The 14296-nt window shown below is 42.1% G+C and overlaps 1 protein-coding gene across 1 annotated transcript in view; it reads right to left on the bottom strand.

The window, feature by feature from the left end:
• Positions 1–2915: 2915 nt before the first annotated feature.
• Positions 2916–14296, bottom strand: part of CRADD (CASP2 and RIPK1 domain containing adaptor with death domain) — a 179415-nt gene continuing 168034 nt past the window's right edge. Inside the window, exon 3 of the mRNA XM_047742309.1 lies at positions 2916–3720. Within this exon, the coding sequence (XP_047598265.1) occupies positions 3419–3720 (302 nt within the window). The 3' untranslated portion in view covers positions 2916–3418. The remainder of the gene's footprint in view (positions 3721–14296) is intronic.

The raw sequence follows: 14296 nt of genomic DNA, 5'->3' as shown, positions 1-14296 counted from the left end.
CTGGTGTTGAGTTATATACATTCTTTATATATTTGGGATATTAACTCCTTATCAGATATATCTTTTGCAAAGATTTTCTCCCATTCGGTAGATTGCCTTTTCATCTTGTTGATGGCTTCTTTTGCAGAAGCTTTTTAGTTTGATGTAGTCTCAGTAGTTTATTTTTGCTTTTGTTTCCCTTGCCTGAGGAAACATATCCATAAATACATTACTAAAGGTGATGGCTGAGAGATTACTGCCTGTGTTCTTTTAGGAGCTTTTTTTGTTTTAAGTCTCACATTTAGTTCCTTATCCATTTTGAGATGATTTTTGTGAATGGTGTGAGTGATCCAGTTTCATCCCTTTGTATGTAACTGTCCAGTTTTCCTAGCATCATTTGTTGAAGAGACTGTCTTTTCCCCATTACATATTCTTGTCTCTTCCCTTATAGATTAATTTACCATAAATGCATGGGTTTGTTTCTGGGCTCTGTATTCTGTTCCATTGAGCCATGTGTCTATTTGTGTGCCCATACTTCTGACTCCTACAGCTTTGTAGTTTATCTTGAAAACTGGGATTATGGATACCTACATCACATCTTTTAACTTTGTATATCCTTTAACTACGTCTTCTAGTTACAGTTGCTTTGATACAATCTCATTTTCATTATAAAAAGCATATGCAGCCATAGGAAAGTAACTGGGGATAGAGACTAAAACTGGGGTGTCCTAGTGGTTATCTTTGGAGGATGGGGTAGGGGTAATTTTTATTTTTTTATTTTTGCTCACTGGTATTTTCTAAACTGCTAAAATGGGCATTCACTATTTTGTACTGAGAAAAACTTCCTAAAAGTTCTAGTTTAAAAAAAAAAAAAAAAAGCAAGAGGGCATACTCATGAATGTACATGCATGTGCACCCCGAAGCAAAGTGGAGTAAGATTTCATATTTTTCTGGACAGTGCTTGCAAACGTTCTGCCACTGCCCTGTACTCATTCAGAATTCTGTTTGGAGGTAGGCAGCCTCAGGAACCGTAGAATCTTCTACCAGGCAAAACCACATGGACTCCTTGCAGGCACGTCACCTACCTGATTCTCCTGGGAGGTAGGCAAATGCCATTTGGCATCACTCTCCACAGCCAGAGGCAGAGATGAGGTAGTGACTTAGATGCTGTTTCTGGCATTCTGCAAATCTTCTGCAAGAACGTGAGCAGGCCCAGCAGCTGCGGCTGCCATGTGATGGGGGAGACACCCTGCTCATCAAGGGCAGCAAGTCAGAGCTCTCTACCGGCCCTGGCAGCCAGTGATGGACAGAGCACCGAAGTGTCTTTGTGCATGACGAATTCCACTTCCAAGCAAACGGTGGGAAGATGAACTAGCTAATCATCAGACCCGTTTCTGAAATGCCATCTAGTCAGAGGCAGCAGAGCCCAGCCATATGCCCTTGGCAATAAATGCGGTGAGAACAAAAGCCAAAGCAACTCTCTGTTAGCAAGCTCAGGGGAACAAATAGCAAAGTAACAAGTCCAGGATTCAGAATGACAGGCAGTGTGGAAGATGCCACAGAAGTACAGTCTAGTCTATCACTAGTGCAGTCATGGGGCCAAAGTCTATGAGAATTTTACAAGACAATGAATTAATGGCTGGGCTGCAAAATGGAAAATTAGAGCTGAGGAGGCCAGCAGACCATCCTTTTGAACTGTTTGTTGACCTGTAATTGATCTTTTTTAGTAAAGGGAATATGGTTGCCAGACATCTACAAGGATGTGATCGACATATCACTGTCACCTTTTGGAGCACTCACGTCATGTTCAACTCAGCCGTTCTATATACTTGTCCCGGAATAAAGGTAAAAAGTACAATGTTTTCCCTTTGAAAAAAATCCTGAGTTAGGTTAGGATTAGGAAATAGATTCCCCAATTATTCAGAAGAACAGATCACAGATTGGGACTGTTTGCCTGTCCCTCTCTTGATTGGATCCACGGTACAGTTAGTAAATTACATCACATGTTAAAGCTCAGCAGGAAACACAGTCCCAGTGCTTCCTCCTGCAGGGCCCTCAGCTCTAGCCACTAACCAGCTCTGCCTGTGAACTTGATCCGTATGCAGCCACAGCAGCAAGTGAACAGTTCCCACTTCTGAGAGCTGACTAAGGGCCAGGCACTGGATGAGACCCTGGCAGACGTTATTCCCTTAATTACCACAAAAATCTAGGAGGAGAGGACAATCATTTCCTCTTTTGTACAGGGTCAGAGAAGAGGGGCAGCTTTTCCACAGCGATGCTGCTAGCAGGAAGAGAACGGGATTCAAGTTTCTTTGAGGAGCACGGGAGAGAGAGGAGGAGAAGCAGCAGGGACCAGGTGGAAAGAGCAGGGCTCCAAAGACACATTTTATAGCTCATTCACCACTAGCAAATCACTTAATCTCACTACAGAAGGAGGCTCACCTCTCTTGACCAGCTACTTCATAGCATTTTTGTGAGGCCCAAATGAGATCACATATATGAAAACCCTTGATTGAAAACAGGAAAGCATTTGTCAAAAAATACCATGTATCATTAATAAAAAGACAGAAGACTAAGTCACATTCCTTGGGAGCCTAACACTTCAATCAGTACAATGTCAATGGAAAGACCACACCATCTTTTGTCCCCCAACTAAATCCTTTAAACACAGGATTTTCTTAAGCAATCTCTCAAAGATGAAGGGCTCAGGGATGCACGCTCGTACCTGAACTGGCCTTACAGGGAGCTTTAGTGTCTTAAATTTAATGCAGACATCCCCTCTGAGCGATTTATCCTGACTGGAGAAAGTAACCATTTTGTTACTACTAGTAATTCTGTTCCAAAAAAAGGACTACTGTAATTTTACACCCTTAATCTATGCACTACAGGAATGAGAAAAAAACAAATAATACTGTCTCATGAAAGGCCACATTCTGTACAGTAATTCACTTTTTATTATCATCGTTAATAGCAAAGTCCACAGTTCAGTTCCCAGGCAATATCAAAGTAGATGTTATATATAGATATAGATAGGTATAGACAAATATCTCTATCTATCTATCTATAGGATATCTGCATGTAATATGATAAGACAGTAATTTTTTTGAGCCATTATGATTTACCAGTTTATTAAAAGGCACCCACACAATTAAAACCTGCACAATTAAAACAACGCAATCTTCAAGACATTAAAAACAATGAATTGTCAAGTCGATGTGGTAGAGCTACTGAGTAATCTGGCCTTTCAAGTAACACCAACTGGAAATCTCATTTTCTCCTTTCATTTACAGATCATTAAAAAGAAAAGACGCCCCCCCCCACCCCACTCCTACCCCCACCCCTGGAAAGCCCAGAAACTACCTGCCCTGGGAGAAAGTCAGGATTCCGCCCATGCAACTTGGGGACACACTCCCCCATGGGATGGTGCCGGGAGACCCCATCATTCCAACATGTGCTGGAGCACTGAGGGGTCCACCTCCATGGCCTGGAGGCCTCTGTGCAGGCTCCGGAAGGTGGCCTGCTTCCCATTGCGCTGACGCCAGCGAATGAAGGCCTCCACCATCTGTGATTGCACGTTGTGGGGATGGTTGGCCTTACAGCAGTAGATATCCGTCTGGGACAGGCCCAGAGACAGCACCACAGGCTCCCACTCGGGGCCCAGCCTCTGCGCCAGCTGGTTGATCTGCCGGTCTGATGGGGAGCTGTTGAGGATGTGTGGAGGGATGCCAGTCATCCGGTCATCTGGAGAAAAGACAGACATGGGGGAAAGAGCAAACAAACACATCAGATGGGGACACAGATGAAAAAAGTGACTAGAACAGCACTAAGCTTCATCAGGCAGGGCCAACCTTCCCTAGTTTTCTTGGGGGCTGCTCAAAGGTCACATATCGGAGCTTACAAAATACCATTTAGCGTCTATGAAAATGTTTATTAAAGGTGGAAACAGGAAAGTAAAAATAACTAGAAATCCCATCAGAGAAACCCACTGATAATGATTTGACCTTTTTTTTTCCCCCCAAATATTTTTATCTATTTATTTGCTAGACAGAGATCACAAGTAGGCAGAGAGTGGAAGGGAGGCAGGCTCCCTGCTGAGCAGAGAGCCCGATGTGGGGCTCGATTCCAGGACCCTGGGATCATGACCCAAGCCGAAGGCAGAGACCTTAACCCACTGAGCCACCCAGGCACCCCCTGATTTGACCTTTCTTTTTGGTCTTTTATATATAAAACATATGTTTAGGATTTCATGGCACACACAGCTTTATAACAGGCTTTCTTCCCTCCGTCTCTTTTACCAGAGAGGCCAAGCAGGGGGTTCAGAGGGAATTAAGAATGCCAGCCTGGGCCCCAGTTCCCTCTGACACAGGCCTGTGGGTACAGGGGTGATACCCTCTCCTGCAGGAATGGCTAGTGCTGGAGGGAAACGGGCTAAACAGAACAGCTACTCTCTCCTGATAAATTTGAATGTTTCCAAGAAAAGTTGCAGTTTCCAACAGAAGCAGAACCGAAGAGGCCTGCTGAGAAAAAAAGAAAACTCAGAGGCCACAAGGTAGCTTGAGGAGAGTTACCACCCTGGTGGAGCCCCGAGGAAGAAAACAAAACTTGTGCTATGGAAGAGCAATGAGAGAACCTGACCTTGCCCTTCCTAGATCCTAGTCGCCCCCAGGCCAGGCTGCTGTGGAACTCTGACACCAAGTGAGTGACTACAGACTGCCAGGCATATCAAGGAAGAAGTACCATCAGTTACAATGCAGAAGGCCTTCTAGAGGAAGGAGGCTAAAACTAAGCCCTGAACACGAGAAAGAACCCAATAAAGGGAAAGGAAGTGTGCCCTGAGGAGAGGAAATTGCCTGCGCAAAGGCCTGGAGGCAGGAGACCATGGCAAATTCCAGAAAAGAAAGAAGTTCAGTATAAGGAAGTGCAGAGAGTGAGAAGCACTCCAAACGTCCAAAATTCTGGTGCTGCGTATTGGTTAGGGCCGAACTAGAAGTGCGGTTTTCATATTCCTCATTCAGCCATGTGCACAACAAACCGCACTACACTTGTACCATGCTTTCTGTCACCAGCATCACGGGAATCCGAGTCAATCCCACTTCACACTCACCAGCTCATTGTTTAGATTTATGAATTCAATAAGAAGTCAAAAAGCATCCTATTAGAATAGCTAATGTTTTCCACTGCACATGCCTTTCGCCCCAAGGCAGTTGCCAATATCTGAGGCACGAGTTGCAAAAGTTTGTCTTTCTGGGGTTTGTCAAGACAAGGCTGTAATTTTTTTAAATGATTAAGACCCAACTAGAATAATGATGATACTACGGACCAATATTTTATATTAACGGTAACAATTTTATGGCTTTTATAAAACTATGGGCACTTTCATAAACATGTGGGCTCATTAAAAAAAATTAAAGCCACATAAAAAAGTACAAAGGAGAAAGCAAGTCCTCCAATAACCCACCACTTAGAGTTGGTGAACATTACTCTGGATAACTCTTCAAGCATATATACAATATTATCGGTTTTTTTCTCATAAGGGTTATTTAATTTTGCTTGAATTTAACAGAAAAAAAAAGAAACAGAAGTGAAAACTAAATGGCTTTTTGACCTATAGTTAACTATTTAACCAACAACAGCAACACATATACACATACACAAGATTTAACGCTGAGAAAAAAATATATGAAAATTTAAGAGGTAAACTATATATTTTTACATTTGCTTGGTATCTCTTCTTCCTTTCCTCATTTCTTTCCTATATCATTTCTTGCCTATATACTTTCTCTTTCTCTTTTTTTTTGTTTTAGAGAGCGAGAAAGAGAATGTATGCACACAAGCAGGGGTGAGGGGACAGAGAGAGAGGGAGAGACAATCTCAAGCAGGCTCCATGCCCAGTGCAGAGTCCAACACAGACCTCGATCTCACAACCCTGACATCATGACCTGAGCTGAAATCAAGAGTTGGACACTTAACTGAGTGGGCTACCCAGGTGCCCCTCGTCAACGTGTATTTTAAAAATCCCATTCAACCTCATTTCCACTAGGATGGCTATTGTCAAAAACAAAACAACAACAACAACAACAACAAAAACAAACAAACAAACAAAACCCCCACCAAAATAACATGTATTGGTGAGGATATAAAATGGCACAGCTGCTACGGAAAAGAGTGCAATGGTTCCTTAAACAACAAAACATGGGATATCATACAATCTAGCAGTTCTACTCCTGGGTCATACACCCAAAAGGACTGAAAGCAGTGAGTCAAAGAGATATTTATACACCCATCTTCATAGTAGCATTGTTCCCAGTAGCCAAAAAGTAGAAGCAACCGAGTGTGTATCAAGGAATGGAAGGAGAAACAAAACGTGGTAGATCATACATTAGAATATTATTCAGTCTTTTTTTTTTTTAAAGATTTTATTGATTTATTTTGACAGACAGAGATCACAAATAGGCAGAGAAGCAGAGAGAGAGAGAGAGAGAGAGAGAGAGAGGAGGAAGCAGGCTCCCTGCCGAGCAGAGAGCCCGATGCGGGGCTCGATCACAGGATCCTGGAATCATGATCTGAGCCGAAGGCAGAGGCTTTAACCCACTGAGCCACCCAGGCGCCCCAAGAATATTATTCAGTCTTTTTTTTTTTTTAAAGATTTTATTTATTTATTTGATAGAGATCACAAGTAGGCAGAGAGGCAGGCAGAGAGAGAGAGAGAGAGAGCGGAGGAAGCAGGCTCCCTGCTGAGCAGAGAGCCCGATGCGGGGCTCGATCCCAGGACCCTGAGATCATGACCTGAGCCGAAGGCAGAGGCTTTAACCCACTGAGCCACCCAGGCGCCCCTATTATTCAGTCTTAAAAGGGAAGACATTCTGTCTCAAGCTACAACATGGGTAAGACTTGAAGACATTATGCAAAGTGAAATAAGCCAGTCACCAAAGAACAAGTCCTCTATGATCTCATTCCTACGAAGTACCTGTGCTACTGAAATTCACTGAGATGGAAAGAACGGTGGTTACCAGGGGAGAGCGTGGGGGGAATGGGGAACTGTTAAATGGGCAGTCAGTTCTGCAACATGAGAGGAGTTCTGGAGGTTGGCTGCATAATGTGAATGTACTTAACACTACTGAACTGTACTCCCCAAAATGGAAAAGATGGCAAGTTTCATGTTATATTTTATCACAATTAAAAATGAAAATTTAAAAAAATCTCATTGTTGTCTTGTCATAACTACATTGAGTTTTTATTCCCACTGAATTGATCCTGAGCTCTCTGACAGCACGAAATACTTGTGAGGCTGAGTTTTCTTGCACTGGGTTTCTGCTCGGGCCCAGCTGGTTGTATGTCTGTTTCTGCAATCCATGTTCCTTTCTTTATTCTGCTGTAGCATTTTCATATAGCTGTCATGACACTTACCTTCATCTTGCTCACATTTAACATGAGCATCTCTATCCAGAGCTTCTGTTTGCTCTTTTATAGTAAGCCAATGTATCCCTAACACTCTCTCCCTCTGAGCTACAATTTGTGCTTGGCTGATGCTTTTTATGTAGTGTTCTGCCACAGAGGAAAGGCAGGACACACTAGGCCTGCCCTGGTTGGGGGTCCAGTGTGCTGCTCTCTTTTGGAAGCCAAGGAAATGCCTCATGCTGGCGCCTGTTCTGCCTAGCCAGGGTGCACGCACTCCTGCGGTCTCTTTCCTGTAGCTCAGCACAGAGATGGCCTGCCCTGGGTTGCCTTCCAGCCTCTGCTGACAATGTCTCCTGACATCAACCAAGATCGTCCACTCACCTCCTCCACCAGCTTCTTTCATACCAATCTGATTTAGTGGGGTCCTGAGGATTTTGTACCCTTCCCTCCCTTCTTTTCCTAGGACTGCTTCTGAAGGTTCAGGATGGGGTGTTTTCTTCCTTTGGAAAGGGCCTGCCATTTTTCAAAGTACATGGCATCAAAGTTGTGATTGGATTTTTTGTTTGTCTGGTTGGTTGATGTTGGCGAATGTTTTGGATCAGTTCATCAGGTGTTGGGGAGGGAGCCTCTGTGGTTCTGCTACACTGTCACCATTCTGACTCCTGGCCAACTATTAATGCAACATAGGCTTTGGGTCAATTATTTGGGAGTGCAGTATTTGCTCTCATTCCTCCCAGGGTCATGTATCCCTTGGGAATACTGCCTCAGAACTCAGAGATGGCCAGCAGTCTGTGGACACAGGCCGGAGCTAAAATAACTGGGCACAGAAGCACTACTCAGCCGAGAGCATGTCAGGCCCTTCCAAGGAGACCTTCCAGACACAAGGAGACCATAACAGCTGTTTGTGCTATCTGATCTCGAGCAGGAGAAGTATCCTCACGAGGCCCTTCCAATGTGTGAATTCTGCTGAATGCAAAGTTACTGAAAAAAATGAGAGTCCCAAGTGGGGAGCCTGGGTGGCTCAGAGGTTTAAGCCTCTGCCTTCAGCTCGGGTCATGATCTCAGGGTCCTGGGATCAAGCCCTGCATTGGACTCTCTGCTCAGCAGGGAGCCTGCTTCTCCCTCTCTCTGCCTCCCTGTGATTTCTGTCAAATAAATAAATAAAAATCTAAAAAAAACAACAAAAAAAAACAAATTAAAAAAATGAGAGTCCCAAGGCTAATTTAGTGTCAACATCCAAGGATATACTATACAAAATCAGGTCAAGCTATAAATTAATCCACTGTGACCATCTGGCCACTGTTTCGCAGAGCTTGATGTGCATACCACGAGCAGTGTACAAGAGGATATCCAGAGGTCCACAGGTGAACATTCTGTATTAGAATAGTCATCTATTAAACAAATAGTAATCTAATAAATAAACAGTCCTATTGTTAAAATAGTATCTATTTTAATACAGTTAGAAAAGTATAAATAACATTTCAAACTCATGACTATAAGAATTAAGATAAGTAAATAAAAGTTAAAAAGCAGATCCAGAATAACACAAAAGTAACAAAAAAAGAAAAGTAGATTTTTAAATAAAAAGTAAATTTAAATACAAGCAAGGAGTTAGCAGTACAGGTGGTACAAATATAGAGCAAAAATTGTACCAGCAGAAGCCGAATGACTGGTGTGTGGGAAGTCTGGTGTTTCTCACCAAAGCATCACAAGCCTTTGAGGTGGGCCATCCATTAAGCAGGGCTGTCCATGCACCTGTTCATGGCCTGCACCTCCGACGCGCTAGTAACACCCCAGTCTGAGCACATAAGTCCACATACCTGGGGCTGAGGCAGCACTGTGCCTGGTTAAGAACCACCAGATGCTGTGACAGAAGTGTTAACTGGTTTTAAATATCCTAGGCAGGTAATTAGCTCCTACTATACTGCCAGAATGTTCTCTCTCATACCAAGATTCTAAATCTTGCATGCAACTCTGTAATCCCATTCTCAGTGAAGTGAAAACTCCCATGTTTCAAACAAAACAACATTCTCTATCTACCAAACCCCTCTACCACAACGAAGCCATCCATTTGAAGGAATAAATACCCTATTCCCCATCTCCCTATGAACGCCCATCCTTCCACCCTCCCATCCCTGTGGTCATTACATCTCCAACTATCTCCTCCTCCCTCATTCATACCTAATTAACCACCAAAAATCTCCTTTCCCATTCTTATTGCATTTAGAGTCAGGTCTAAAAGATTCATACTTAACTTTTTTTTTTTTTTTTTAAGATTTTATTTGTTTATTGGACAGAGAGAGATCACAAGTAGGCAGAGAGGCAGGGAGAGAGAGAGAGGAGGAAGCAGGCTCCCCACCAAGGAAAGAGCCCGATGTGGGGCTCGATCCCAGGACCCTGGGATCATGACCTGAGCTGAAGGCAGAGGCTTTAACCCTCTGAGCCACCCAGGCGCCCCCATACTTAACTTTTTTGTTTCTTATAAGACACTTCTGTCTCCTGAGCTCTCATGGGTAGAGATCACATCTTCTACTTCTTGCTCTCCTCCAAGATTTAGCCCCTTGCTGAGCACAATATGGAACTCAATGTATAGTACCATATTTTACTCTTTTATTTTTATTCAAATTCTGTTAATTAACATATAGTCTATTATTAGTTTCAGAGGTAGAGTTCAGTGATTCATCAGTTGCATGTAACACCCAGTGGTCATCACATCACATGCTCTCCTTAACACCTGTCACTCAGTTACCCCTCGCCCCCAATCTTGCCTCCAGCAGAACTCAGCTTGTTTCCTACAGTTAAGAGAAGGACAGTATCATATGATTTCACTCACATGTGGAATTTAAGAAACAAAACAGAGGAACATACAGGAAGGAAGAGGAAAAAAACTCATCATATTGTTAAAAGAGTTCTTCCAAGTCAAGTTTCTAATTCATCATCTCCACAGGTATGTGCTTCTGACTTTTTTATTTGTTCCAGAAAAAGAAGTCATTTCTTCCAACAAATCTTTGCATGGACGGCACCCCCTGGTCTATCCTGGCTGAGTGTGCAATCTCCAGGTGAAGGAAAGTCTGCAAGCCCATCTTCCTGTCTGGTCAACCTCCCCTTTCTGATCTATATTCTTCTATAATATGTGGCCACCTTAATGGTGACCTAAAAAAGAGGAACTGTACAGGATTCAAAAGCACAGTTCAGGGACTGAAGATTACGGAGTAAAGCAAAGGCACAGCAGACCCATAAACAGCTGCTAGGAGACTCAGATAAATCTCTGCTCAGGAATCTACAATAACAGGATTTTATCTATAAATTCCTTAAAAAAAAAAAGATATTTATTTATTTGAGAGAGAGAGAGCATGTGCGAGAGAGCACAAGTAGGGGAGAGGGGTAGAGGGAGAGAGAGAAGCAGGCTCTCCCTGAGCAGGGAGCCAAACATCGGGCTCCATCCCAGGACGCTGGGGATCATGACCTGAGCCAAAGGCAGACACTCAACAGACTGAGCCACCCAGGTGCCCCCTATAAAATTCCTTTTTAAACTTCAGTTACTTTGTGATATAGCCGGAGATATAAGTACATATGTGTTCCTTGTAACAGTGACTCAGTTGGATATGGGGTTGCACTCTTAAAAACTATATACATTCCTAGGCAGAATTTGGTAATATATTACCCTTCCCAACTCACTGCTGCAGTGAACCACTGTCACTGGTGGGAGTATCATATGCTTTAGGTTTCCTGGACCGAAAAAAAGTTGAACTAAGAGACTGCCCCTTTCTAGTGTAGCCACTTTTTAGGAGCAAAAGGCTGACTCCTGCCTCAAGGACATGTAAGGCCTCTGCAGGCTGAGTTCACTGACGTTCCATTGACCAAAGCAAGGCATGTGGCCAAGTCTAAGAGCACCAGGACAGTGTATTAAATGTTCTCACAGGGCAGTTGGAGTAAAAATTTGCTAAGCAATAATTTATAAACACTCACAAGTATACTGATACATTTTTAAAATCTAGATGAACTGATACTGGGATATATATAATGCCAAAACTGGTGCAGGAAAAAATAGAAAACTTGAATAGACCTAAGTATTAAATACATTGAAATGGCAATCAAAGCTTTCCCCTGCTCAAGGGTCCTAGGCCCAGACAGTTTTACAGGTGAGCTATATCAAATGTTCATGAAGCATTTAATTTCCTATCTTCTGTAAGTTGTTCTAGGAAATAGAAAAATAACAGAAGTTCTATAGCTTATTTTATTAGGCTGCTTTACTTTTTGTTTGAAACAGGATAAGGAGAATACAAGAAAAGTTATAGGTTCTTCTCAATGATTATTTCATATGTAAAAATCCTAAGTATTTATTGAGTAAAAAAGATCTATTTAAAATAATATATTAGAAACAAGTAGAATTTATCCCAGGATTACAATAATTTTAATATCACTAGATCAATTAATTCAATACCTCAGTAGTCCAAAGAGATAAGTCATTATTATCTTAATAGATGCAAAAAAGTATTTTGCATCTATTAAGCAAAAAAGTATTTGAGAAAATTTGACACATATTTATGATTTCTTAAAAAGATTTCTTTAAAAATTAGGAATATGGGGAACCTATTTAACTTGGTGAAGATTATGAAAGTCTTCAATAAACATTTGATTTAATAGATATCTTTTAAACATTTTCCCTTTAAGGGCAGAAACAAAACAAGAATGCCCAGTGTCACCACTACTGTTGTATATAATAGTGAAGGTCCTAACCAGAGCTATAAAGAAAAAAAGAAGTTAGGTATAAGCATTTGAGGAAAAGAGAAAAAACCATCCCTATTTTCAGATCATTTGATCTAATATGTAAGAAAAGGCCAGGATCAATAGATAATCCATTAGATGGATGCCTGGGTGGCATAGTCAGTTAAGCGTCTGACTCAGCTTCAACCTGGGACATGATCTCAGGGTTGTGAGATTGAGCCCCGCTTTGGACTCCACACTGAGAAGAGAGTCTGCTTGAGACTCTCTCTTGCTCTCCCTCTGCCCCTCCTGTCTCTCTCTCTCAAATAAACAGATAAATCTTAAAAAAAAAAATAATAATAATCCACTAGAACAATTAAGAGGGCCGAGTAAAATCACCAGATAACAACTTAAAAACCAACAAACACAAAATATGATAAAAAATAAACAATAAAAACCATAAAGTATCTAGAAATTAAATTAGCAAAGTTCACATAAGACCTCAACAAGGAAAATTTTAAGCACGAATTAAAAGACATAAAGCAAGATCTGAATAAATGGAGAGTCATCCGTGCCCTGGGTGGGATGACATTATTATTACATAAACATGACAATTCTATAATAACAATTAAAATTTTATAGTGGGGAAAGGAGAGGCTTTCTCCAAACTGGGAAAAACTAATTATACAGGGAAATGTAAAACAATACTTTTACACCACACCCTACACAGTGATGGAGTCTGTATGGATAAAGGTAAAACATAAAAGGTAAAGCTACAAAGTTAATAAAAATAATGGAGATTATCTTTATTACCAGCAGTGGGAAGTGTCTTTTTCAATGAATTCCCAAAAGATGAATTTTTTTTCCATCAAAATTAAAAATTTCTGCTCAGTGAAGGAGACCATTATTCCAGATGACAGAGCAGAATGGACAGACATACTTGTCAATGTCTAAAGCCCAGGAGACAGGACTATGTGGATGTACAAGGACCCCCAAAAACCAAGAGGAAAAAGATAAGCACCTCCACAGAAAAGAGGATGAAGTTACGACAAGGTGACTCGAATTAGAGGAAACTCAGAGAGAGGCTCAAACCCAGAAATTTAAGAAATAACAATGGAAATAATCACAATAAATCCCTTTTTGTGCCTAGAAATCTAGGCAATACCAAGTTCTGGCAGAGATGTGGAGATGTAGAACTATATTCCTCGTGGGTGGGAATGAGGACTGGGCAGCCATTCCATAAGCAAGCGGGCATGGGAGTAAACTGGAACGTGGTGTACGATCTTGTTCCTATGTATATGTACCAGAGAAAAACTCCGAAAAAGTCCCGTAAGGGACACGGAGAAGGCTGTTTGTATACAAATCGTGTTGTTTGTGCTAGGAAGTATGCATATGCCTTATAACCCAGTTGTCATCTTTTGGGGTTCATAGATCCAGAAAAATTCTCACACAGATTCATGAGGGGTCATGTCAGAATTCTATGGGAAGAAATTTGCTGGAAGCAAGATCTGAGCTCATTACTACGGGAAGAGACAAACTTGAGAGGGCACAAAGGGAATGCTGGACAGTCAGGATAAAGCAGAAATGTAAGAAAAAGAAGGAGACCTATACCAATGCAAATTCTAAAATATGTATTTCAAAACAACACCATTAGTGGGGCGCCTGGGTGGCTCAGTGGGTTAAAACCTCTGCCTTTGGCTCGGGTCGTGACCCCAGGGTCCTGGGATCGAGCCCCACATCGGGCTCTCTGCTCTGAGGGGAGCCTGCTTCCTCCCCTCTCTCTGCCTGCCTCTCTGCCTACTTGTGATCTCTGTCTGTCAAATAAATAAATAAGATCTTAAAAAAAGAAAAAAAAAACACAACACCATTAGTGAAAACACACACAAATGAAAGAATGTATTTGAGACAGAAAGAACAGTTTATTGTGGGAGGGAAGGGAACGGAGAGGTTGGGGGTACTACCAGCTTGAGAAAGCCAACCTGACCGGCCGCCTCCCAGGGCCCACGTGAACCCAGGTCCCCCAGTGCAGTGGCTCAGCAGAGAAATCCCTTTGGCAGAGGGACTGGCTGGCGGGAAATGAAAGAAAAGCACCCTGGAAAGAAAACTAATTAGAACCACTTGTTCTGATAGATAATCACAGAGAACAACGTGGTCCTCACAGAGAGGTGAAGAAATAAACTGGTCTTTCAAAAACTGATTCCAGGATGATGAA

This window comes from Lutra lutra, chromosome 8 (assembly GCF_902655055.1).
Source record: "Lutra lutra chromosome 8, mLutLut1.2, whole genome shotgun sequence".
Classification (NCBI taxonomy): Eukaryota; Metazoa; Chordata; class Mammalia; order Carnivora; family Mustelidae; genus Lutra; species Lutra lutra.
This window is presented reverse-complemented; position numbering and strand designations above follow the sequence as displayed.